Source organism: Mauremys mutica, chromosome 22, assembly GCF_020497125.1.
Source record: "Mauremys mutica isolate MM-2020 ecotype Southern chromosome 22, ASM2049712v1, whole genome shotgun sequence".
NCBI classification, from domain to species: domain Eukaryota; kingdom Metazoa; phylum Chordata; order Testudines; family Geoemydidae; genus Mauremys; species Mauremys mutica.
Genome location: NC_059093.1, coordinates 12730260 through 12755609, shown reverse-complemented (window position 1 = coordinate 12755609; position 25350 = coordinate 12730260). Strand labels below are relative to the sequence as shown.

The following is a 25350-nucleotide window of genomic DNA, read 5'->3' as shown; positions in this document are numbered from 1 at the left end:
CATTTCCCATTCAGAGCTAGTCAAGACCAGCACAAAACCTCTCTCTGCCTCCTCGAATTCAATTTGATGGGATTTCAACACACTGTATGGAGCGAGACACAAAACTAGTAGACAGGCCTCTGCAGAGCTGTTGTCTGGAGTCCTCCTCAGCACTCTCCTCTCCATGCGACACCATCCTTCCACAAACAGGCTGCAGTAGCATCCATTGCTTATGTGGGCATGGATAAATGCCTCCAGCTCCTACCCGCTGCTGAACGGCCAGTGGGAGTAACCAAGTCAGACTGTAACACCAGTCATCCCTCCCGGCCGGGGAAGGATGGCGAGGGAGCTGTTTTCATGCTAAATAGAATTATAGAATATCAGGGTTGGAAGGGACCTCAGGAGGTCATTTAGTCCAACCCCCTGCTCAAAGCAGGACCAATCCCCAACTAAATCAAAAGAGTTACCTCTAGTTTAGCGGTGATGAGAGCCTGGCTGTGATAAACAGCCATGGTCCAAGGAGCTGCAGCTGACTGGGAGCTAGTGTCCTGTTAGGTCCTCCCAAAGCAATTACAGAGCCAGCGCTGTCTTAGGGAGATGGTTGCTCTCAGAACAGGGAGGAGCCAATTGAATCTATTCAGGACACCCAGCGCTGTGGTATCCTGGGGCCACGCACACGAGTTAGGAAAAGCAACGTGGTTACAAGTAGTTATGCGGCTTTCGAAGCAGGGAAGTTCTTGCTTCTTTCATGGGGAAAAGAGTGGCTGCAGGTGTCCTTATTGGGAAAAGAATTGTGCAGTCACTTGGGTTACTTGCGTTACATCCTAAAGGCAGCAAGACTCTCTGGTGTTGGGAAGAGATGCCATAGCCAGCAGCCTGCTACTGGCACTGCTCAGTGCCTCAGTCCCACCTGTTCCAACCTCGATCCAGGTTTCCCAGTGGCTTGGCTTTGCAGGAAAAGCATCAGTCTGAATCAAGGCTGTCACCTGATCAGTTTTCATGGGTTTCAGCCACTAGCAATCAGCAGCATTCACCATGGGGGGTGGGAATGGGAGTTGCATCTTTTTTTCTGACTCATGACAGTGTCTTGTTCCAGGCTGCAGAACAAAAGCAGGAAGAGAACCCAAGAGCCTGTGTTCCCATTCTCCTCACCAGAAGCGAGGCAATTATAATAGAGGCAATGCCTTCCCCTAGCAGCTCTTGGGTGTGGTGCAAGGGAAGTGGGGGAAAATCACTCGCCCACCATCACACAGGCCTCTCTGCGGTGGGACACGGAAGCTATTATGTGCCCGCAGAGCAAACATCATCGGCTTTTAGGTCAGGCAGTGACAAACATCTCCAGTCGCTTCAACGGGGGGAGAAATGTTACTTACCCATCTAGCAATCTGGGCAGGACAGAAGCCAGGACAAAGCCCTCTAAAAATGCCACATGGTCTTAAATGGTCATAACAGGGAAGCACCTTGGTTTTGTCTCATCTGAGGAGGGCAGGCAGGGATCTGCCTACGCTGCAGTCTCCGCAACTGGATATTCGCTTCTGCTCTCTTTCCCTGTGTTCCAGATGGCTCTGGCAGACAAGCTGCTGAATCACCTGCCTCAGGCCATCTGTTCCCAGCCTTCAAGGAGCTACAAAGTGCAGATGCTCCAAGAATTTAGGCCCATCCAAAAAGCCTGGCAGTGTGAGCAAGCAGGTTTGTGCCAGGTGTTTGAGAGGGTCAGGCAATGCCGTGCGTCTGTGGTCCTGTATAAAGTCAAGGGGAGCAAGGAGGCTGCCAAGCGATTTGTTTTCACCAGCTGTGCTGGCAGAAAGTGGTAGCGAGAGAGACTGAAAAACAAAACAAACCCCCAAAGTTATGAGCTCCTTGAATCACATTCATATTTTCAGAGGTGCCCAGGATGGCTAGACTGACATCAACCCATTCCAGCCCCAGTTCCCAAAGCCACGGGGGCAGGGAGAAGATACAGCAGCCCCTGTCAGCACACCAAGTCGAGAGAGCCCAAGTCCAAGGGACAGCCAGTTCCTAATCACCTCGGGAGATCACCAGAGCTGCATGCCATGTTCCCCACCCAACGAGGGGAGGACAATCAGCAAAGAGGCTTTGATATCAGAATAAGCGATGAGGTCCTTTCGATTGCAGCGACTTGAAGTTTAATGGCTCTAGTTCTGCAGGCCACCTCACAGCTCTGGCCACTAGCCTCAATTCTTACCAGTGGCACCCTTTGCTGGGTCCAGCCCTGAACCCACTCACGGCTCTGCTGATGCACCTCACTCCTGACCTGCAGCATTCTCCCCTGAGACAAATTGGGGCTGGGATTTTCATTTCCAGCAGCATGCAGCAATCCTTTCTGGACCTAATGGTTTGGGAGATCTCACACCTTATACCCACCTATGTCCCTAAGCCAGAAGAGCAATTATAATATCGTGCTCAGGACATTATGTAGCCATAGTGATGTCCGAGCTCTCAGTGAGTCATGTAAAAGGAGGCAGCGTTTCTAGTGGTTACAGCAGGAAACTGGGAAAGTCCCAAGATTTTGGCACAAGACCACAGGCTGATTCCAAGTTGGCTCAAAACCAGGCTGGAGTCTGACTGAGAAGCTCAGACATGGCACAGGGAAGCTGGATGGCGCTTTGACTTAGACGGACTGAGGCTGGGTCCTATCCCAGATGCAGGGGGATGGGTGTGGACAGTCACTGAGCCAACCCAGAACAGCCTGAGTTGCTCACAAAAAGCCCTCACATGGCCCCCGGTGTCAGAAGGCTCATCACCAGCCTACACAGGAGAAGAGAAAGCTTCCCACTGAGCCCAGATACTGCAGCACTTCCTCTCCCATCCAGAGACCAGTAGAGACCCATCCAGCACTGCTCTCCTCTATCTAGAAGGAGAAGGAGAAGGAGACAGGGCACAGTTCGAGTTAGCACAACTCAGCAGCTGCTATGGCTGGTGTTCTGCACAGCTCTATTTCGCAGTGTGGACGCTCACCCTCGTCAGTGGCCCACCCTGGCACAGGGTTGTCGTCCAGTAACACACAGGGGCTGGTTTGCAGTGTCAACGGGCTCCCCTAACTGTGTAACCAGTTTGTCTTCCTCCCAGCTCCGTGAGTAGTGGGGCATCCCAGGACGCACTGCCCCCCTGGGGCACTCACTGTGGCCCTCCAGGCTCTATCCCCTGCTGAGGCACTGTGGGACAGCCGTCCAGATTTTTCCAGAATGCACCAGTACAGAGGGAGGTGTGGATATGCAAGCTTGACAGGCACCTGGTTATGATAGGAACAAAGCTGCTGTGTGGATACAACTCCCTGGTGCTTTGCCTGGCCTATTTTAGTGGTGCATCCTCTCCTCCCCTCCCTCCAGTTTTACCCACTCTCGTGTGAACAGAGGCCTGGCCCCGTTCTCATTCGAGCAGTATCGGGGTGCCGGCTTTCCCAATGCAGAGCCCCCGGGGGGAGGGCTAATTAAACTGGCCACCCAGCTGAGCTAAAAACCCAATCTGAGATGAGGCACGGAGGTGAAACCTGATGGGGTAGACGGGCCAGGGAGGTGATGGCAATTTAATGGTTGTCTTGGCAACCAGGGGCCTCATTCTTCATGGTGACTTTACCTCAGTGGGGAGCGACCTCCATCGTGGTCAGCTCCGAGGCCGATCGGAGGGCCAGGAAGGGAATGGAACAGAGCCTGGGTGGGAATGGACAGCCCCAGGGCAAGGCCTCTGTGCAGGTTGCAGGGGCGAGGCGGGGAATTCCTACTCCCCTGCGGCCACATATTCATCCCAGGCTGCAGGTATAACGAGCCCTCGGGCCACCGTTTGAAAGAAGAATAATAAAAGCTGGAATAACCTGGAACTGGGCAGGGTCCCAAGATGCTGCAGCTACCACTGGTGGCCCAGAGAAACCCACCTCAGTGAGGAGGAAGAGCCATGTGAGGCAGGTAACTTGGGTGCATGTGTGTTTGGGGGAGGAGGGGGAAGGGTTAATATTTAAGTTGGGGAGGGCAGCAATGGAGTGCTAGAACATAGGAAGCTTTGTGACAGGGAGGGAGATTTCCCCAAAGCAAATTATTTTAAGGGCACTGCTAGGAAGAAAAACAACTGAAGGACAAAAGCTTCATCCTTGGTTGCATCAACTGCTATAGCTTCATGGCCATCTGTAGGGACAGAGCTCAGGACCACCCGCTCCAGAGCCGCATGCCTTCACTGTCTGACCTAAGGCAGCGTTTTCATGAGCAGCACTAAAGGCCAAGTTTTTAACCTCTCCAGACCTCACACCATTGGAAGGGGATGTGGCCATGTGCACATACAGGCCTTCTAGCCAGCAGAGGGCAGTGGTGACACACAGGTGGGGCCTGGTTCCCTGCACTTACACCCCACTGAGATCAGCAGGAGGAAGGGCAGAATTTGGCCCAGGGTGCATAACACAAGAAAGATCTTGGAGTCTCTACGGCTTGAGCTAAAGGGCCGGGCTTTGTGTCTGGGTACCCCTATTGCATCTCTGGATTGGGGAGGACACACCATGCACGCTTGTGGGTGTCACTAGCACTAAGGAGAGAGGGGACTGGTCTAGGGTGGCCCAACGGGGTACAATTAGGAGTAATAAGGGGAGACTCAACCAGTGAACAGCAGGTGAGGTTTCTGGACATGGGGATGGAGGAAGACTCTGATTAGTTTCCCGACAGGAAGCAGGATCCATCCCATTATTTGGGAGATTTAGCACTGGACAAAATACTAGAGAACAGAGTATAAGGTATAATATGGACCTGGCCAAAGAGAATGGCTAAGATGGCCAACAGCAATAGGCTAGATTCCCTCTCCAACTTCCATGGGTGAAATAAGGAGATTTAAGGGTAGAATGGTGTTAAGTTAAATTTCCTCCAGCTCACAGGAGGGTAGAGATAGAGACACGACAGCATCATCAAAGCAGCGCTTCACCTGTTACCAGCCACACGCCCTCAGACTGTTCATCCACCCTCAGACAACCACAGGCCTCATCTTGGCACTACATCCAACAGCCCAGGTATCTCTAGCAGATCTGTCACTCCAAAGATCAGGGATCCAGGTGTGTGTGTGTGTCTCTCACTCCAGCTCTTTCTTTAATTCTGTTCCTACCTTCCACAAACCAATGTCTGACCTCACACACTGATTCAGCCCCCACCCCTCCACATGGACAATTATAGGCGAGGATGGTGACTTTAAATCACTGGTCACTCATCATATCCCAGGCCACATCAGAGACAGAAAGCAGCAGGCCGGTGAGACAAGAGCAAGGCTCTGATACAACTGAGCTGCATTACGCAGAGAAGTGGGAGGGCACAGGCCTCAGTCGTAAGAAGTGGGCAATGCTTCCCCTCCACCCCTGGGCTACTAACTCTCTAGGTAGGCCTTGTTTCATACCCATTGGTGCCAGTAGGCATCGTACACCTGGATCAAGAGAATGTTTTTCTGGGCGAAAGTCGTGTGGCTCTTTTGACCCTGAAGCAGTGTAGTTCCAGGAATCCGTTATATCAACAGGGGACTGGCCCAAATTATAAAGTTTGGACCCAAACTCCTGCAGAAGGTCTGGGGTGTTGGGATCTGGGACCCCATTAGTGTGAATCTAACCATCCCTTTGCTCAGTGTCCACGCAGCCTGGTTCTCTTCTTATTCTGTCCATTCTCAGCTATCCCCTCTATGTACCCACCCAGCCTTGATCAGCATGGGGCATGCTCCTTCAGCGCCATCCCAGCTACAGCCCCTTCTAGCGACAAGAGACCCTCAGCTGCACAGCTGCCAGGTCCTTCCCAATTTTAACCAGCCGGAGAGAATCGCAGGTTGGCTGGCAGCTCCCCCTTGTGCCCACAGTGAGAAATGCACAGCCAGTGACCCCTCTTCACCCTGCCAAAGCAAGAGAGGTGGCATCTAAAGAACAAACCTGAAGCCAAGAAACAAACCTATAACTGGGCAAACTCACTGCTGGCTAGAAATTATGTCACCCCCACCTAGGAAAAGAATAGGGATAAATATTGTGACAGGATTACAGCTCACACATGTGTGTGCATGTCCTGGGGGTTTCTCTCTTGCACTTTTCACTAGCAAAAAAAAAAAAAAGAGTTTTGTGCCAATGCCCTCCATCTATCCATACAACAGGTACCACCCAGGCAGCAGCAAAACAGTCTTCCTCCATCCATCACCAATGCTCCTTGGCTCCAACCACCTCCCGGGATAAGAGGGGCCATTCAACTCTCTCACCCCTCTACAGAGATGGCTGAGATCTAAACTGATACCTGTCAAACTCGTTTCATAAAAGTTTATCCAAAAAGCCATCAGATGGCAACAGCTTTTTGTCACCATCCGCCTGGCCTGGACTCAAACGGATGGTTTGCAGTCTCCCTTAAGGGCTGTTTCTAGGATGGATCCAACCCCACAAGGACCCTGTTTCCCAATCCTGGCTCAGAGGCTAGCTGGAATTTTGGAAGAACCAGCAATGGATAGAATCCACACCAGAATAACCGAGCCCACGAGGCTGCCAACATCCACAACGGTGGAAAGTTGGCAAGGGCAGCGATCTCATGAGATTCCTGCCACTCAAAGCCTAAACATCACTAGGGCAGCTCGGAAGATTTCAGTGCTGGTGAACCCAGACCCTTTCCCTGAGTCAACCTCTTGCTTGAACCTTGATTCCCAGCCTAAACCTCATGCAGACCTGAAGACCACCTGGCTGGTCCCACTCATCAAGTATCTAGCTAGGCTAGCTCCTAACACAGCTCATTTTTCACTCGCTCTGCTCCTCCGCTATGGACAAACAGGGGATGCTGATCCCCAGGAATGGCAAGGTGGTCCCTTTGCATCCACGCACACTATAAAGGTGCTGAAGGAGGGGAACAAAGGCCAGGGGAGAGATCTGGAAGAGCCATGCGAGCATATGACCGAGGGAGCATCAGGACAGGAGATGCTGATCCAAGCCAGGGATGCTTTTCATTTATTTTAACTCCTGCTCCGTGCCCCCTATAAAGCCACGTGGAAAACCTGACACCATCAAAGCTGACTGCATATGCCCACGCTTCCCTTATATACACATGCACTTCCGAGCCTCAGCACGGCAGCCCTGCTCTGGTTACCAAGTGCAGACAGCCAGGATGTGATGAGACACAATCTCTTTTATCTTTGGATTAGTGGGTCGTATAAAATGCACGCCTCTCTTGTGATGTTCAGGAAGGGGTGGGGAACAACTTACTAGAACAGCTTATTGCAAAAACAAAAAAAAACGTGCTAGAGATAGAGGGAAGTGGGGAATGTTCAGATCTGGATCCAGAGTTCTCCCAAAACTGAAGGTGTTTAGATCCAGAGTCTTAGAACATAAGAATGGCCAGACTGGGTCAGACCAATGGTCCATCTAGCCCAGCATCCTGTCTCCAACAGTGGCCAGTACCACAGCTTCAGGTGGAGTGTGCAGAAGAGGGCAATTACAGAGAGATTGACTCGTCTTCCCCTCCCAGCTTCTGGCAGTCAGAGGTTTAGGCTCACCTTGAGAATGGAGTTGAATCCGTCCAGATTTCACTTCGTCTCTAGATTCCCATCCTCACCCAGAGTCATCTACTTGGAAGTAGACATACTCTGCAAGAGAAAGTGAGCACTTCTCTCGCTCGGGCTGAAAGGAGCAAACCCACCAGAGAGGGAAAAATCAGAGCAAAAAAACCCCAGATGGTTAAAATTATCACAGCAGCAGGAGCGCTTGTGGCCACCCGACACCCTGTGGTGGTATCAAGAGAGACCGCAGGAATCTCACTGACCCAATACAAAGGGCTGCAGTGGTGGCTGGTGAGGAGCTGAGCAGGCTGACCAAGGAACTGGCCATGGGACACATGACACGGAACAGCCAGCGAGTACTGACTTATTGACCCAGTCATCGGGGCTTCCTGATACCTGTGCTACTGGCAATGGGACATAGCTCATGGGCCATCAGAATTCAGGCAATCTTGGCTCCATTAGAACCTACCAGCTTTCGGGATTCTCTAGCTTCATCAGCTGGGTTTCAGGGCACTGCTTTAGGGTTTCTGCTCCCTCCACCCATATCCCTTTTGCCATCGCAGTAACACACAGAGACAGTCTGCACACTACAGATACAGCGGTACAATCGGCACACATGAACTCTGCACGCTGGGAGCACACGGCACAGGCCTGCTGCACCAGTCACGTCCACCCCTATTTGTCCTGGACCACAGCACCCTTTATTGGTCCTACAGCACCCTTTATTGGTCCTGCGGCACCCATGCTAGAAGCCCATTACTCCTGCATCCCAAACTCACTGCTCTGACCGCACACGCTTGTTGCACCCACGCCAGCAGCCCCTGCCGCACCCACACTGCGTGATCTCTTGCACAGCCACATGCCACACCTCTTTCATGCGAGTGCCAGGCTCTTGTTGCGGCTAATCGCGACACGTTTTATACCTGGGCCACCTTCACCGCCACAGAGAATCTTTCAGACTCCCCTGATCATCACAGCACCGCGGAGCCTGGGAAACACAAGAGGCGATGCCAGCAAACTCCACAGGCAGAGAGCAGGGGTGTTTTTAGAGGCAAAACAGAGACATTATCAGAGGGAGGTGAGGAGAGTCAGGTTGGAGATGACTGGAGCTCACTCCCAGTGGCTGTTCTGTAGGACGTGAGATGGTGGGTCTCCAACATTCATGACCACTAGCCAGTGCCCTGGGGCAGATGCCCACAGCCCAGAACCGACCACTACTAGCATGAAGTGCCCCTCATTGAGGCCTAAGCATAAAGGAAACAGGAAATCTATTTAAGTGGCTCATTTGCAGAAACCACCATTGCCTCAGCAAGGGGCTCGTACCAGGTTAGGCCTTGATGGTGGCCAGATCAGGCCAGGCCAAGCTCCCACCTCGCCCTGGTCTTCAAAAGGTTCCACAAACAGCCCCCCCCCACACACATACACACTTTGCCTGTTTGATTCATTTGTTTTAATATTCTGGCACCCAAAGGTGGCTCCGTTCCTGGACGCCCCGTGGAGCTGGCTCTCGAGCCCAGGGCACATGTATGGGCACTTGGTTCTGAGAGATCTGAAGCCAGGCTCTCCCATCTCTTCTCCCACTGGCTAAGAACCTAAGATGGAGCCCTGAGAGTGCCCCAGATCTAGACTGTCTCACTGTGCCCATCACCGTGGCGCCTGTCCCTTTGACACAGTGGCAACCGCTGCCAAAGGGGACAGCTTGAGGGCAGGATGAGGGGAGGCAGCCACTGTGTGTTCGGCCTGTATTTATATTGCTGCACTGACTCACCCACTCAAAAAGGGACTTGGACTGTCTAAATGCTTCTAGTTCCTGTAGCGATACCCCAGAAGCCAAGAATAGCCCCATCTCCGTTTGCAGACAGGCCCCTATGCAGACTCTGAATTCACCCCGACAGGGAGGACCACAGCCCTGTTTCCTCCCCTAGGGCTAGGAACATTTTTTGCTGACCCAAGGAAGGAAAGAGACAGTTTAATAAATGAGGGGCACGGATTTGGAGCAGGGCTGAGGGTTTGTTTACAGACGCAAGCTGAGAGGGCTGTACAAACTGGAATCTTTTCTTGGCTCAGGGTTGTCTCAACTCCCAGCTGCCCCCCACCCCCACCCCGCTTCTCCCTGCGGCTCCAAAAAAGGACCACTCCATGTTACACAATTGGATGCACTCAGCACTGCTGCAGACATGCACGCCTGTGCTCCCTTTTACTTAACAATACCTTTTTCGGTCATCCAGCTTTTCTCCTCCAGCCTCCTGCTGCCATGAAACTGACAGTCAGGGGAGATTTATAGCCCCTGGCTCCAGCTGCAACTATTCCAGCCAGGGAGAGGAGGGAAAGAAGGGTGGGGTGGGATATTTCGGTGGGGGAAGGAGGGGAATCGTTACTAGTTAGCAACAGCATCTGGCAGAGGACACTTGTTGTAATTTCAGGTGTAAACTGGAGGATTGGTGCCAGGGAACAGACCAAGAGAGAGAGAGGGAACTGGGGAGGAATGAGAAACTGCTGCAAGTCACCAAAGGATGGAAGAATGTGGGTGTAAAGAGGGGGGCAAAGGCATCCCTAGTGCAATTCCACTGATTTCAATACTATTGCACCAGGCAGGGGGATCTGGCTTGTTGCATCTGGATCATTCAGCTGCATGGCTTCTGCAAAGGAGGAATTCTGGTACTTGCTGGAGAGAAGCTGGAATGCCCATGTGGGTAGTTGCATCAAGACACCAGGAACAGCATGTTCCTCACCATACAAGAGCTGTAAGAGGAGTGTACAACAGTGGGAGGCAATTCTGAAGCAGCAGCGCCCACCAACACCCTCTCAAGCGCTAACACCCCAATGGGGAATCTTGTGAAGCAGGAAAGGAACCCTCTGGGGGCATCAGAAGCAGCAGAACAGGCTGTACATCTGACTCTGTATAAATCTTCATGCTTCAGGGCATAAACCAACTAATAGGGGTCAGGAAGGAAGTTATTCCCCCTCACCCCGCCATGGAGAAGTTATTCCATAACTGCCTAGAAAAAGGTACATGCACCTTCCTCTTGAGTAGCTCATACTGGTCACTGTTGGAAACAGGATGCCAGACTAGATGGAGCATTAATCTGCTAAGATTATCCCTGTGCTTGGTCTACACTAGCAGAGAAAGGGGCTGCCAAGGATCGAATAGTTCATGCCACAGAAACAGCATCTAGCATCTTCTCCTCCCTCTTAGGGCTACCCAGCAGCAGTCTGCACCAGAGTCAGGATGTCAGGGCTACAGTTGTGTTTAGGTTCGACCTGTTCAATCAAGTTAGGGGTACAAGACTGGTGAAATGCCTCCAACTCGAGTCCATGTAACACAAAACTCCTGAATTATTGTCATCAGGGACCCAACCTGGGTCTTAAACCCTGAGCTTCTACAGCCCGAGAGACAAGACCCACGTTGGTTAGCCGAAGCTCTATATGTGGTCCAGCCACCAGAGGGGGACAGAGTGCCATACTGAGTGGGCGTGGCTAGCACCTGTTCTTATCACTCCTCTAACGAGGGTGCATCTACACTGCCATTGGGCGATGCAGCTCGTGTCTGCATACCCACACTAGCTTCGCTCTAGCGAACGTGGATAAAAATAGCAGTGAAAATGCAACTGCATGGACACCGATGCAGGTCAGCAACACCAATACATACCCAGGCTTCTGGGCGGGCTTGTACAGCCCATGCCAAGGTCTGCGCCATCACATCTTCACCACTATTTTGAGCTGTGCTAGCTAGCTGAGAGCTAATGCAGGTATACCTGGGCATATCACGCTACCGTCCGCAGGAGAGACGTACCCCGAGGCAAACACAGGCTGCTGTCAGCTCTGCGGCAGGTAGCAATGCCAAGAACGCAGAGAAATGGAGGTCCCCACCATAGCACTCCGTCACAGCCAGAGCCACCAAGCAACTAGCGCTGCTCCCGCAGAGACACCAGAGCTGACCTCCCAGAGCAGAACATCCACGCTCCTCCTCTGACTCTACCCCAGCTCTCATCCCACACCAGAGCTGAACGGTGCCAAGAGGCCCCGTCCAATTGCTCGTGGTGCCCATTACGTCAACCAGAACAGCAAAGGAGAGAGAAGTCCGAGCAATTCATCGATAACACCAGTATCCTGGTAACAGATCAGCTGACCTTGCAAAACTCCCGCCCACCCCAGCCTTCTGGGTTGCATCAGACATGGATGGGAAGTATAGGCCCCTTCTAGTTTTGGATCTGATCCAGACAAAACTGCAGAGGGTGGGGGTTCGGATCTGTGGGTTCTAACTCAAAACCCTCCTTCCTCACCCTACAATTAAAGGGTGCCGAGCACTGGACTGGAAGCTCTGCTTTAGTTCTGTTTCCAGGGGAAAACATCGCAGAACACTCTGATCTGGGCACTAAAACAGGCCGCTGGCACTAGGCAAAGGCCCATGGAGACAATAGGTTTGTCTGACCCCGAATCTCTAACACAGACTGCATGGAAGGGCTGCACACCCAGCCCTCCTAACACAGCTCTGCTCGGGGTATTTCCAGAGATCCCCAGTTTAGGCACGAGTCACAGAGCCAGTCGGGTGCTTAGCGCGTGAACACTTCTCTAGTAGAAAAGGAGTCGGCGCTGCAGGCTCCGTGGGTAACTGGGATGCAGCGTAGCAGGAGGTGATAGTGTGCAGTGTCAGGACCTGGTGCCTCTGTGCTCACACACACAGGGATCAGGTTCCAGCTCATTGCTCAGCTAGAAAAGCCCACTGTGGAGAAGCTGTAGTATTTCTCCCCTTTCCAGTGGCTGTTAGAATCCCCAGCCTGAAAGGGCTTTGACAAACTCCCCTGACACGGTCCTTGAGGAACATCTGTTGCATGAGAGGAAATGCTTCCAGGCTCTGAGCTTTGGCTCTTTAGAAAAGCTTTGCCATTTACCTCCAAAGACCAGATCCTCAGCTGGTGTAAATCAGTGCAGCTGCGTTAACTGATTGACATCAGCTGAGGATTTGGCTCTAGGCATCCCCTCCTGGGAAAGGGAGATGGTACGAGAAGAGACGCTTCACATAACCAAGCTAATAGCCAAGCAAATGACCCCCTTTTCCCAGCTCACACAGCAGGAGCCATGTTTTTAAGGACACAAGGTTGCAAGACGTGCGGCAGGTCCAGCCAAGCTGTTACCACTGCACAAGAAAAGTGAGCACTCGCTCAATGCGTACGCCAGCCGAGGACGGGGCTCTGAGCCAGCCAGACTAGGGAAGGTTTGGCACATCCTGAACCTGCCACGCACACGCGGCATTGGAGGAGGGAGGTTTGCAAACACACCCGGCTCAGGGACAGTGTGTGCATTTCTTTTTGGAACATCAGACAAGGCAGAGCTGTGACCTGCCCCTTACTGAGAGGGAGCCGAGTGTCAGTGGAGGCTGGGAGTCCTACTTCCCTGGGGTGCTGGGAGACTAAATCCATTAATGCTTGGGGAGATTAGTAGCGATTATCCTCCACTAACGTAACTTCCCTCGTATTCCTACTGGGGTGGCTGCTGCTCTTACCAACCCAAATGGATCCATGACCCTTTGAGAGCACCCACTGGAGAGCCAGGAAGCAGCCTTCACTGGACATGCTGCCCTTCTCACCAGGGACCAAACCACCCACTCCAAGAGCCGGGCACCTGGTGCTATGGATCAGTCCTTCCTGTCTCTAAAGGGAAACGACCCAGGGCTGCATGTGCCCAGGGAGACCCGCTCAGCTCTCTCCTCCCTGGGGATGTGGAGTGCTGCAGAGATCTTACCTTTGGATCAGGGACCCAAAGAGCAGGTGCAGCACCTTCTGCATGTTCTCAGTGCAGAGCCAGCTCCAGCGATCCATCAGCAGCAGATGCAGCAGGTCCAGAGCCGTGTCTGCCAGGGGCGTCTCAGAACCTGCCAGGAGGTAGGGGGGCAGGTGAGAAAGCTGGTTCGCAGCCACGCCGCTTGCTGCATCAGAGTGAGACCACGGCTCTGCAGTCACAGCAGGAACACTGCACTCCAGAGGCACAGAATCCCTTCCTTACAGGACCCCAATTACCAGCTCTCTAGACTGCGGCACATGCAGAATGCTGCTCCTTGCCTAGGGCTATGCCACAACACCACCACCCACAGCTAGTTCCCCTGACATCTGCATTTAGTCCCAGCTCCAGCCCGGACACAAGAGCGCTCTCCTCTGCAGCACCTGCCTTCCAAAACACCCCTCGGCCTCTCTCACCCCCAATCCAACCAGCCCCCTTCTCCTTCCCACATTCCCCATAATACAGAGTAGACCAGATCCCCAGCGGCTGTCACTCGCTGCGAGTCCCACCAACTTCACCCCCAGCTGCGCTTGTTGGGCTGGGGGTGCCGTTTACAATATAGCACCAGGCACAATTGGTGTGATTTGTAGGAAAGGCCTGGTGACAAATAAAGCCACGTCGTACTGTGCACATGGCCAATTCCTTAGTCACACATTCCCATTCCGAGTGTGAGGAGACGTGAGCAAAGTGTTCCTCTCCAGTGAGGAGAGTGGCAGAACACGAACGTATGCTAGGACTGAGGCGCCTAGTCTGTGCCCTCATGGCCCATCTCCCTACGGCCCCTAAGCGGACACGGCGCTTTACAAACGCAGAGGAGACGCAGTCCCTGCAAAGAGCTTGCAAGCAGAATAAGACAAGATCAAAGGGGAGACAAGACATGGGGCAGAGGTTCACGGGGGAGGGAACCTGGGACGAGGAGAAGAGATTGCTTGGAGGGGTGGGTGCTAAGGGAGGGATTGGAAGGATCTCAGACTCGGAGACAAATAGGACAAAAAAAGCATGAAGACGAGAATGGGAAAAGGAGGCAGAAGGAGAGGTATGGGGATCAGGAGAGGACCACCGGGTGGGTACTGGTGGGGGTTACAGGTAAGAGGTAGGAATCAATGCGGGGAGTTCAGGGATGGCAGCATGGTTGGAACAGGTGGGGAGGAAGCCAATGTCAGCAGCCAGAGTTTGGACTCATTGAGTGTGGATAAAAGGTGGTTGAGGGAGCGGGGGGAGAAGGGAGTAGCTGGGCTTTTCCCAGGCACTGCTCCCAACCTGAGGTTTCCCAGTGGTTTGGCTTGCTGGTTCGCACTGCTGGGCTGCCATCTTGTGGCAGGCTCTGGTCCCAGCACCGAGATGTGCGAACCGTATCCCAGCACAGAATGGAACGGTTCAAAAAACCAACACGTCAGCAGGGATGTGCCGCTGTCAGACCTCGACAGGGTAACCGGTTCTGTTCCTCAGGGTCCTTGGACTCTGTAACCAAACTGTGCAAGCTTCAGATCTTAATTGCAGTTAGCCCGTCCAGAGAACTTTCGCACCCCTAGATCTCAGGGTACGCGACACAGGCGGGAGGCTTTACTTTCCCCATATTATGGGTGGGCAAACTGAAACACAGGTTCCATGTGCTGACCTCCTGTTCCCCTCACTGTCCCAGTCACAGACCCTTCATCCTCTCCTGAAGGTGGAGCACCTTTCAGAGTCCTCCTGCTCCTGCTCAGGTTACTGCACAAAAGAAGAGCAGACAAGGTTTTTGCTTCCATTCCTTGCTGTCAGTGAGCTGACCTCTTGCTCCCATCAGACTGGACGCTAATTGTTTTCACGTGACCATCTAAGGAAGATCGGCAGCTCACATTTGGCCGCCTGGTCCTTCTGGGAATCATTTCCTCTTGTGCATTACATGCCTCTGGGGCTTGGATTTACACTAGAAGGGCCCAAGCAGGCTGTCACCACGTGCAAAAACCCAGGCAGCGCTACAGGACAGATGATCATGAATTAACCTTGTTTACTCCCTTCACGTCCATTCCCCCAAACCCAGGTCACTGGCCGGCCAACCTCACTGCGCCCCTCTCTTCTGACAGGTCACTTACTCAAAAGATAAGGACTCTGGTTGTCCTTGGCAAGCCATTTCGCAGACATTCCCTTTCTCCTCCCAGACCATTCCGTCCCTTCGCCGCTTCCAGGTCTGGTGATGGCTCAGATAAGTCAGCATCATTTACACAGGACTTCCACGAGAGTTCAACTAAACACGACCCCTTCGCGTCTCATTTATTCTATACAGACCAGTGACCTCAGACCTGACAGCACTGCGGCGCTATGTATTTACATTCATTAGAGGCAGGGCAGGCACCGCTACCTATACATAAGGATGCCCCGCACTTCCTATTATGAGACCACGTTTGCAGTTGATTATAACTTAACCAGACTTTAACCATTTGGTCTGTAATCTTCCAGGCTGGGCGTCTGCCTCAAGATGAATTTTTTGGGAAAGTTTCAGCTTAAACAGTTCAGCCACATCCAAGAACAGACTAGGGAAAAACACATTGTTTTGCCCATGTTAAAAATATTCTTGCAGCTGTTTCGCTGAGAAGCTCTAGTGTCCCCATTCTTGGAGCAGGGACTTGAAATTTGGCAGAGTTCATCCTAGTGTCACAGATGTGCCTTTTGCTGTTCCCATTAAAGCCATCCAAATTTGGCCAAGTCACAAACCTCTGAAAGACTGTGTATTATATCACATAAACGCAAGGGGACTGAATGACAGCTGCACGGGCAACCTTAATTCTGGCATTTCCTAACTTTTGAGTTCTTGACTTTGCAACTTTAATGCTCTTTTAATGGAGGGTTTTTTTAAAAAAATGCAATATTGAAACTTAAATGCATTAAACGTCTCCCTCTCCTGCTTCTAGGAAATGCATCTCTATAGTAACATTCAGCAGAGGAACTCCAAGCTCTCCATAAACATTTTTCACATCTCAACCTGTAGGGTACAGAAGTGTTATTCCGTCCCTGGTTGCCTGGAAAACAGGGAACAAGGGCCACATAGGTGGAATAATTTGCCCAGGGTCCATCAGGCAAAAACCAAGCAAACGGGAGTCCAGACTCTCACTCTCCCAAAGTATTAGGCAATCCTCCTCTCTGCAAACTGCCTTTGTTACTTTCTCTTGGATCCATTCTGTCATGCAGAGAAGCAGCATGCATCTGCCCAGGTGAGAATTTTCAAGGGTGTGGCCTCATAAAGACCATTGTGGTGCTAATGTTGACAGTCATTCAGATTTTTTATTACAGACGGGGTGTAAAAGAGATACAGATATACGAACAGGTTAGCCATTGGCTCCTGCACCGTACCGCCAACAGGTTATTTTAAAGGAAGGCAAACGGGACAATGATGGGCATGGTGGGGGGATGAAGCGTGAGACTGGATCACTCCCTTTCAGCGTGTACAACTAAAAATATTACTGTGTGCAAGACTGTTCAGGCCCTTTTCATACCATGCAATGGCTTTGTCTCTCCAGCTCCTGGGTAGCAAATTCCCCAAGCCTGTTCTATGCTGGGTGGAGCAGTGTTTGTTTTCATTGGTTTGCAGACTGTTGGCCACTAGCTATTAATTATTACTGGTATCACAGTGGTGCCTAGAGACCTCAGCCTGAGAGTGGGGCCACATTGTGATGGGTGCTGGACATGCTCAGAAACCCAAAGAGGTTACATCTAAGTAGCTTGGAAAGAGTGAGGAGTTTTGAGAGAGCCCTTGCTCTCATGCCACAGGACAGCGTCAAAGAGATGCCTGAGCCATGCACTCCCTACCCACATGGCTCTGATTCTTCCCTTTGCTTCCAGCGACAATCCAGCACACAGCTGCTTCCCAGCATGGCGCCAGAGAGGTCTGGCTGTTTCAATCATTAATCAGAGTGCCAAAAGCATGACAGGCAAGGAGACCCAAAGCCCTTATGAGATAAGCAGACTGACGAAGATGGGAAAGGCATGTAACATAAAAGCCAAGTGATGGGGTGGAATGGAGGGGCATTGGCAGGCAGGAGCTTACCAGGGTCATCCTTCTGGTACACCGGCTGCTGAGGAATGCGCGTGGGGCCCGCCCCTTCGGTTTCCGGGGCCTCGCTGGACATTGCCTCCAGCAACTTCTCCTGCTTCTGAATGAAGGACTCCATCCCAGCCAGGGACAAGGCGTCAGAGACCTGAGGAAACAGCCACGTGTCAGGGCCACAGAACTGGGAAGCAGGTGGCTATAACTGGCAACCCACCCCATCCAACTACTCTGCATCATACGAACAGCTAGCCACTGCCCTGAACCATAGCCTCTCTCGGCTCCTGCCCTGCGTAGTCCTGCTGAATCCAGTGGCTCCCGTCAGGGCACACTATGGCTTGTCCATTAGCACCGCAAGCATCAAAATTAGGTCGCAGGGAGTCACTGTTGCTGCTATTCATTTTCTATTTCAACCCGCAACACCAGTTCCTGCTTCTGGGCTCCGGAACCATGCCCCAGCTGTGCCAATGCATCTCATTCTTGTCTTGCAACACCCTTTGTTATTCCAGCCCTAGATGCCCAACACACCTGCCTTCATCTCCAACAGTCCTCCTACCCCAACCAGCTCTGCCCGTTTATTATATGGACTGTGGTAGTGCCCAGAGGCCAGGGCCCTGTGTACTAGGTGCTGCACAAAGATACAATAAAGAGATGGTTCCTGCCACCAAGGCCTTTCCTTACCTGCAGCCCCCCTTACTACTGCAGCCCTGGTCTCCCCAGTAGCTCTGTGAATGCTCTTCCTGCTTGGCTTGCAAGAATCCTGCTAGGCACTGGCCCCTCTTGAACTAACCATGCAAACAGCTTTATGTTTGGCTCAGACTACCAAACTCGTTGCACTGGTGACCATCTCCAGCAGCAGCAAGCAGTGAATACGCTACATGGGGGTCCCCACTGCACCACATTCCTTGTACACCTAGATTTTTTCCAGTTCAGCCCTCAAACACGATCTCCCAAAGACCCATGGTCCTGGCCACCTGACCAGCATCCTCGGGCGGGATCCACACTCACAGTGCTGCCCTCCCTCAGGCCGTACAGGATCCTCTCATGTGCTTCGGCCACGCTCAGCACTGGAGCGATTTTACTGGACGGGAACCTCAGCCTGGGCCTGGGGAAGAGAGACAGAGCGGAGTTTAATGCCTTGTCCTTAATCGGATGTGAGGAGTTGCAAAAGCTTCAGCTAAGAACACGGAAAGCCACCCTGCTGTGAAAGGAAACCAGCTCTGATCTGTCCTGTAACCAGGGCCAGATTAAGGGGCAGGCGACCACCTGGGGTGCCAAGCTTGGGAGGCACCGGGCTTGGGGGGCTGTGTCTGTTGTTAGTGACAAAAGGGAAAGTAGAACGTCTGAAGTGACATGTTTCAGGCATTCCGTATGTAGATTCATTTTTCACTAGCCTCCTAGAACATTCTGGACCTCTGTAGAATCTCGTGAAACCTTCCAGACTTTCTGAGAACTACATTTCCCTCGAACCTTCTAGAATGTTGTCAGCCAGGCCCTCGCTGGGTAGGACGTCGCAAGCCAGTCAGGGAGGTATAAGAACGGAGTGAAGTGAAGTGAGAGCCCAGCTGCGATATTGCGAACCTTGTTCACGTGGCTGAGAACATTCTGGGAAATGCCGTTCTCAGAGAGTCTGGAAGGTTCCACAAGATTCTACCAAGGTCCAGAACATTCTAGGAGGTTAGTGAAAAATGAATGAATTAAAATGCAATAAAAAAATAAGGTATTCAAAAGCTTACCAAATGGGAGAGAGTGGGGGCGCCAAAGATGTTCCTCGCCTGGGGCGCCATTTGGTCTAGGGCCGGCCCTGCCTGTAACTCCCAGTGGCCCTAGGCAGACCACCCAGTAGGTATAATTTCCAAAGGTCCTATGCAATTTTTGAATGTATAGCAGCATGGGATACATACCATGAATGGCCCTGTAGATGCCGCGATAAGCCCTGCCTGTATCATGCTATAAAAGGGCGGGGAGGGGGAGGGGTCTCCTGCAAAGGAAGTCTCCATAAGGGCTTACAGACCACGTGGGTACCCAGAATACACACTCCAAGTGATTGTAATGCAGTCATGGTCTAGTGGTTAACAGCAGCAGCCAGGGCTCCTGGGTTCTAGTCCCAGCAATTCCATTGAACCTACGTGCAACATTGGACAACTCACTTCGCTTCTCTGTGCCTCTGTTTCCCCATGCCAAGTGTTTGGGACGGGTTGCCATAGAGATTGATGTAGGAGCTCAGCTTCTGAGGCTGGAATTTCTGACCCAGAACAGGGAGATTTCAGGGTGAGCACAGCATGCAGGTGTCGGTGACAGCCATGGGCCCTGCAAGCACCACGCTGCCTCGCCCACCTCCTGAGGAGACTGCAGCTCTGCCTGGTGCTTTGGGCCCAGAGAAGCACTGACAGGATGTTGCAACAGTGACAGTGCAGCTCTGGCTAAGTGTGTGTGTGTGTGTGTGTACACACACACACGGTCTAGGGTTGACTTAATCTCGCCTTTGCATGGAGAGCATGGACTAGATGACCCGTTAAGGTCCATTCCAGCCTTATATTACTGTGGTTCTATACACATACATGTATACACCCACTTCTTATACACAGGTTACCATTTTTCTAAAAGCAGATTTAAAATAATAATAATAAAAAGAACCCAACATGCCTATTCAGAGCTCTGGGTGCCCTAACCAACCACCATGACTTGGACAACGGAGTGGAGATGATGCTTATAAAATGTGCGGATGACACCAAGATGGGAGGGATTACAAGCATTTTGGAGGGCAGGATTAGAATTTAAAGTGACCTTGACAAATTGGAGAATTTCTCTGAATCCAACAAGATGAAATTCAATAAAGACAAGTGCAAAGTCTTACACTTAGGAAGGACGAAAAATCAAATGTAAAACTACAAAATGAGGCTATCAGGCTAGGCAGTAGTAGTGCTGAAAAGGAGTTAGGGATTATGGTGGATCATGAACTGAATATAAGCCAACAAAGTGATGCAGTTGCAAAAACAAGACCAATATAATTTTGGGGTGTGTTGTATGTAAGACACTGGAGGCAATTGTCCCTTTCTACTTAGCACTCCTGAGGCTCCAGCAGGAGTACTGTGTCAAATTGTGGGCACCACAATTTAGGAAAAATGTGGACAAACTGGAAAGAGTCCAGAGAAGAGCAACACAAATTATAAAAGGTTTAGAAAACCTGACCTAAGAGGAAAGTTAAAAGAACCGAGCATGCTTAAGTCTTGAGAAAAGAAGACTAAGGGGGGACCTGATAACAGAATTCCAGTGTGTTAACGGCTGTTATAAAAAGGATGGTGATCAATTGTTCTCTGAAGGCAAGACAAGAAGAATGGACTTAATCTGCAGCAAGGGAGATTTAGGTTAGATATTAGGAAAAACTGTCTAACCATAAGGGTAGTTAAACTCTGGAACAGGCTTGTAAGGGAGGTTGTTGGTCTAGGGTTACTTGGTCCTGCCACAGCAGGGGGCTGGACGTGATGACTTCTCGAGGTCCCTTCTAGCCCCAGATTTCTCTGATTAACAATATAATAAATAGAATGGAATTCCCGCCATATAGATCCATGTGCATAGCTCTTTTCTTATCCACTGGCTAACACACACACACAGGCCCTCCTATACCGGTCAATTTTTCTTTTCTAAAAATAGAGATTTCTATTCAGTGAGCGGTAGTCACTTATACACAAGCATATACAGTAACATAACACATGTTCATAAAACCTTTTGCTATCAAATGCCCTAAGTAGGATTGTGTAACCCAGCTATTAAATGTGCAGACACAGAGAGTTCTGAAGGATCTGGAAGGGCCGTTTGCTTTTTGGATCAATTAAAAAGTCTGTTTATTGCTAAGGAATGTTCTTTCCAGCCAAGATTGCTCCAAATCTGATTTTAAAAAAAAACTGTTCAGAGCAACTTTTTGAAGCAAAACATCCCCTTTCAGGAAAATACATATGTATACACACACATGCATTCCAGCCACGTTGACCAGCAGCTTCTGTTGACTTTAGCAACAGCAGATAGTAAACACTTATGTAGCAAAATACATGCAGTATCCTCAGCTTATGCCACAGGGTAAACACTCCAGCATTCACTGGCCATGCCACTGGCCACTGCAAAGAGCTTGCGGAACTTTGGGTAAGGGGAGTGGGGATTAACCCCCAAGTCTGGACCAAATCAAAACTCAGGGATTGAAATTACATTCTTCCTCCCCCAAACTCCCTTGCAGTTTCAGTTGGATTTGGGATTGTGTCCTAAAGTATTGTGGATGGTTGCCACAATTGCTGTTTAAACATCAGCTGCGCTCCACCCCAGAGGAAGCCGCATTTCACTGGTTCTGCTTGTACATTGGTTTAAAGATTATAATGCAATCCTTCAATAACATAAGCATGCCCTCCAATGCACTGCACCTCCAACAGCAAAAAATACAATGTTTCAGTGCGGACCCCAATGGGGAGAGAGCCACCTATCATCAGCCAGCACCAATTTCTGGAATATCTGAGTGTTCCCCTTGGGGTCTCCTCCTCACATACTGACCCAAGTTGATCCTGCTTAATTTGTAAAATGTAATGGAGTCACAGAACAAGGTAGGATGGCTGCATATTACTCACAATTTCAAAGCACCCAGCATCAAGCCTGGTATTTGGTGCTGCCTTGAAGCACTAATTATCCTATATTCAGCCCACTGATACTGTCAACATGCTGTGCATAACCCGAAAAAGAGAGTCCTTACTTATTAGCCTTCTTCCCATCTGTCTGGGATTTCCCATCCACCTCTGCCTCGCTGAGCTCTTCCGTTGGGCTCTGAGGTTCCGACCTGGGGAACGCCGTCTTCAGAGTGTCCACAATGGCATTGAGCACAATCTGCCAGGGGTGGGAAAAGCAAGGTGGTTAGCTCCTTGTGAAGGAGGAAGATACCATGATCCAGAAAGAGGTGTCCTCTGGCTTCCAACTCAGCTATCGACCACTACTAAGGAGGAAGAAGAATGTGGCACGGACAGAACATCTGAGTCCAGTCCCCTACCTTCACAGCAGGACCAAGTACCATCCCTGAAAGTTTTTTTGTTGTTGCCCCACATCCCTAAATGGCCCCCTCAAGCATTGAACTCACAACACTAGGTTTAGCAGGTCAGTGCTCAAACCACTGAGCTACCCCTTGCTATTAGGGGCAAAGGTATAGCCAAGATGCCCAGAGAAACGCACAAGAACTGATGGGCAGCTCAAACCTCCACTTAGCTTCAGTCTCTCCTTCCCGTCTCTGCTCCCATGGCTGACAGGTGCTCCCCTTTAGGCCAGGCCTACACTGCAATCGCGGCTGGGTGCTCACAGCTTGTGGAGACAGACTCAGCGCTAGGGTTGATCTAGCTAGCTGGAATAACAATAGCAGTGAAGCCGTGGCAAGTATGTACCCAGGGTGCTGGGTGGGCTTGTACAGTCCGTGATGCTGCTAGCAATCATTATTCGAGCTAGCTAAATCAAAGCTAGCTCAGGGACGTCTACATGCGTTGCAGTCACGCCTCTGCCCACAGGGTAGACATATCCTGAGAGTCACAGGGCCTCTCCCGGTAACATTTTAGACAGAGGCCTGTTAAACCTTCTGAACCGCACGTATGCTCGTACAGGACACTTCTTAAAGTGCCCCTACTGGCGCTGCCGGGGGTTCAGTGGAGTGACAGGCGCTGCAAGTGATCCATCTGCGGATAGAGCCCTCGCTTGGGGTGTTCAGGGCATGGGAGCAGCCATTGCTCTGGCAAGATTCCATCTGGGAGAGCCACATGCTAGGATTTTAATGCAACAGCAAAAGGAAGAGAGACTGATTTCACTTTGATTTTGTTTATGGGCACCAGGTGCATCACAAGAGGAAGTGTTGGCCAGCATGTCAAGTGTGTTTAAATTAGACTGTAATATCTTCAATGCAGGGACCCTGTCTGAACCATTTTCCCAAGGGCAGGACAGCCTGGATTGTGTGAACAACACAGGAGACAGAGGAAAATTGAGACTTTGGATAAATCAAGGGAACTTTCAGTGTGACTGTTGCAGAGGGAGGAGGGGCAGGACCCTGTCTGGGGGGATGGCTGTTGCGCTGGGCTGTGTATATTTCAGCACTCTGGAAACTGGAAGAAGGAAGAAGGGGAAGCTATAAAAAGCATCACTCTCATTCATTCGGAGCCAAATACACTGCGCATCCAGGCATTCAGCTAAGCCTCAACCCAAGTGGTTTTAACAAGCAGTCGTGCACCCAGGTGCCCAAGCAGACACCGATCTGTAAAGGACAGATTTGAAAGCTTTCTATTGCTCTCATTAAATAAAGTAAAAAAAACCCTGCCCATTAACAATCAGGGATTGGCCAGCTGATGTAAATACAGAGAACCCATGAGTACCAATCCCTAGTTCTTACTAGACTATGAATCTTTATCTAATTATTAAAATATCTATGCAGCAAGGTTTCCTAGGGGAAAAAAACACAATGTGTAGGTTGTGGGTATCTTACACCCCTCCTATAACCTGAGATCAGGTAACAGGTTACCACTCAGGAGATTTGTTCAGAGAGCTCACAATCCAGAAGGAGATCTGGGGAAGAGTACCCAGAGGTACACCAGGCACATTAGGGTCCGGAAGGATCCAACAAGAGTTAGTACCTTTTTGAATCACCAACACTTGAGCTCATCAACTGAGCCGGGCACTTGCAAGATGGGGTGGGAAAGGTGGACATTGAAATGAATGAACCATCCCTTTGTCACCTCTTCTCTCCCCTTCTGCTACCTACAACGTCCTATGCTTATGATGGGAAGGGTAGCAATTTGGGTCACAGACGCCATTTGCACAAAGCAAGCAAGGTTGGTCTTATGGTTAAAGCCGGGGACTGTGACTCCAGTGACCCAGACTCCCAAGGCAAGTCATTCGATATTTCTATGCCTTGGTTTTCCCAGCTGTGACGAGGGGATTATAATACTTCATTTCTCCACTTCTGTGGCCATGTAGATTGTAAGCTTTCTGGGGCAGGGACTGTCTCTAACTAGGGGTATGTACAGCACCTAGCACAGCAGGGTCCCAGAGCTCAGCTGAGGCCTCTAGATGCTAATAAATAACAACAGGCAGACAAAAGCCTAGGAGGAGAAAATATTTTAATGCGTTAGGATGAGAGCGTTCACACAAATGGAGCTCAACACATGACAGCTATGCAGGGGCATGAAGGTACCTTGTCTATCCTGGAGACCACAAAGGGTTTCTTGACAAACGCGATCCTGGCGTCCGTGTTCAGGGCGAGGAACTCCTGCACCTGCTCACTATTGGCAATCTCGGGAATGCTGCACAGTTGCTGAAAAGGAAAACACAGGGTTGAGTCCTCAGAGACAGATGGGTGCTGGTAAAGCCTGTTGTCCATCTCTCCTGGTGATCAGTACCAGATTGTCTTTTATGCTATAGTCTCCAGATGTTCCAGGAAACTGGACGACCACCACTCCCCAGGGAAAATTCTCCCACACTCCCAACAGGGTATTTGTTGAGCTATCCACCCTGAATTTCTTCCCTCCTCCATCAAATGCAAGAGGGCAAAGTCATGCCTTATATGGATTATTTGGAGTCAGTAGGGGGAAAAGCAGGCCAAGGCTTCTCTTGTTGCCTCTCCCCACACCCCATCAAAAAAAATTAAAAATTAGAGGCCATTTCTGAAAGTTGGACTTGCCCAAGGTCACATATACATGTGGCAAAGCCAGGATAAAAGCCCAGGAAGTCTGGCTCCTAGTCCCCGGCTCTAACCAGCCCATCACTACTCTGCTCTGTTCATTCACACAGATGGATCCTGCACAAACGGATCACAGTCATAAGGAAGAGGCTGCTGAGTCTGTTTAATGATAGGGACCCGAGAGAACATCTCACCTTCAAGAACGATTCCAGGAGACTTTTTCTGGCTTCCACCTTGTCACTGTCCATGTTTCCAAATGGAAGATCAGGAAAAAGTTTCTTTGGACCTTTGATATCTTCAAAGTAAGATACATGCATAAGTAAAAATAAGATGCATCAGTAATGTTAATAAAGGGTGAAATCCTTACTCATGCTGAGGAGTAGCTTAC

General features: G+C 50.8%; 1 protein-coding gene across 6 annotated transcripts in view; it reads right to left on the bottom strand.

The window, feature by feature from the left end:
* Positions 1–25350, bottom strand: part of SNX19 (sorting nexin 19) — a 49653-nt gene that overhangs the window by 19169 nt on the left and 5134 nt on the right. For 3 of the 6 annotated variants that reach the window (XM_044996966.1, XM_044996965.1, XM_044996963.1), the window contains exons 3-8: positions 25157–25257; positions 24477–24596; positions 22011–22141; positions 18284–18380; positions 17276–17426; positions 13216–13345 (exon numbers count right to left, since the gene is read on the bottom strand). In XM_044996966.1, the coding sequence (XP_044852901.1) occupies positions 13216–13345; positions 17276–17426; positions 18284–18380; positions 22011–22141; positions 24477–24596; positions 25157–25210 (683 nt within the window). In that variant the 5' untranslated portion in view covers positions 25211–25257. Of the gene's footprint in view, positions 1–7470; positions 7595–9850; positions 10216–13215; positions 13346–17275; positions 17427–18283; positions 18381–22010; positions 22142–24476; positions 24597–25156; positions 25258–25350 lie in introns of those variants that run through there. The other 3 variants (XR_006574873.1, XR_006574874.1, XM_044996964.1) reach the window with 3 other exon arrangements.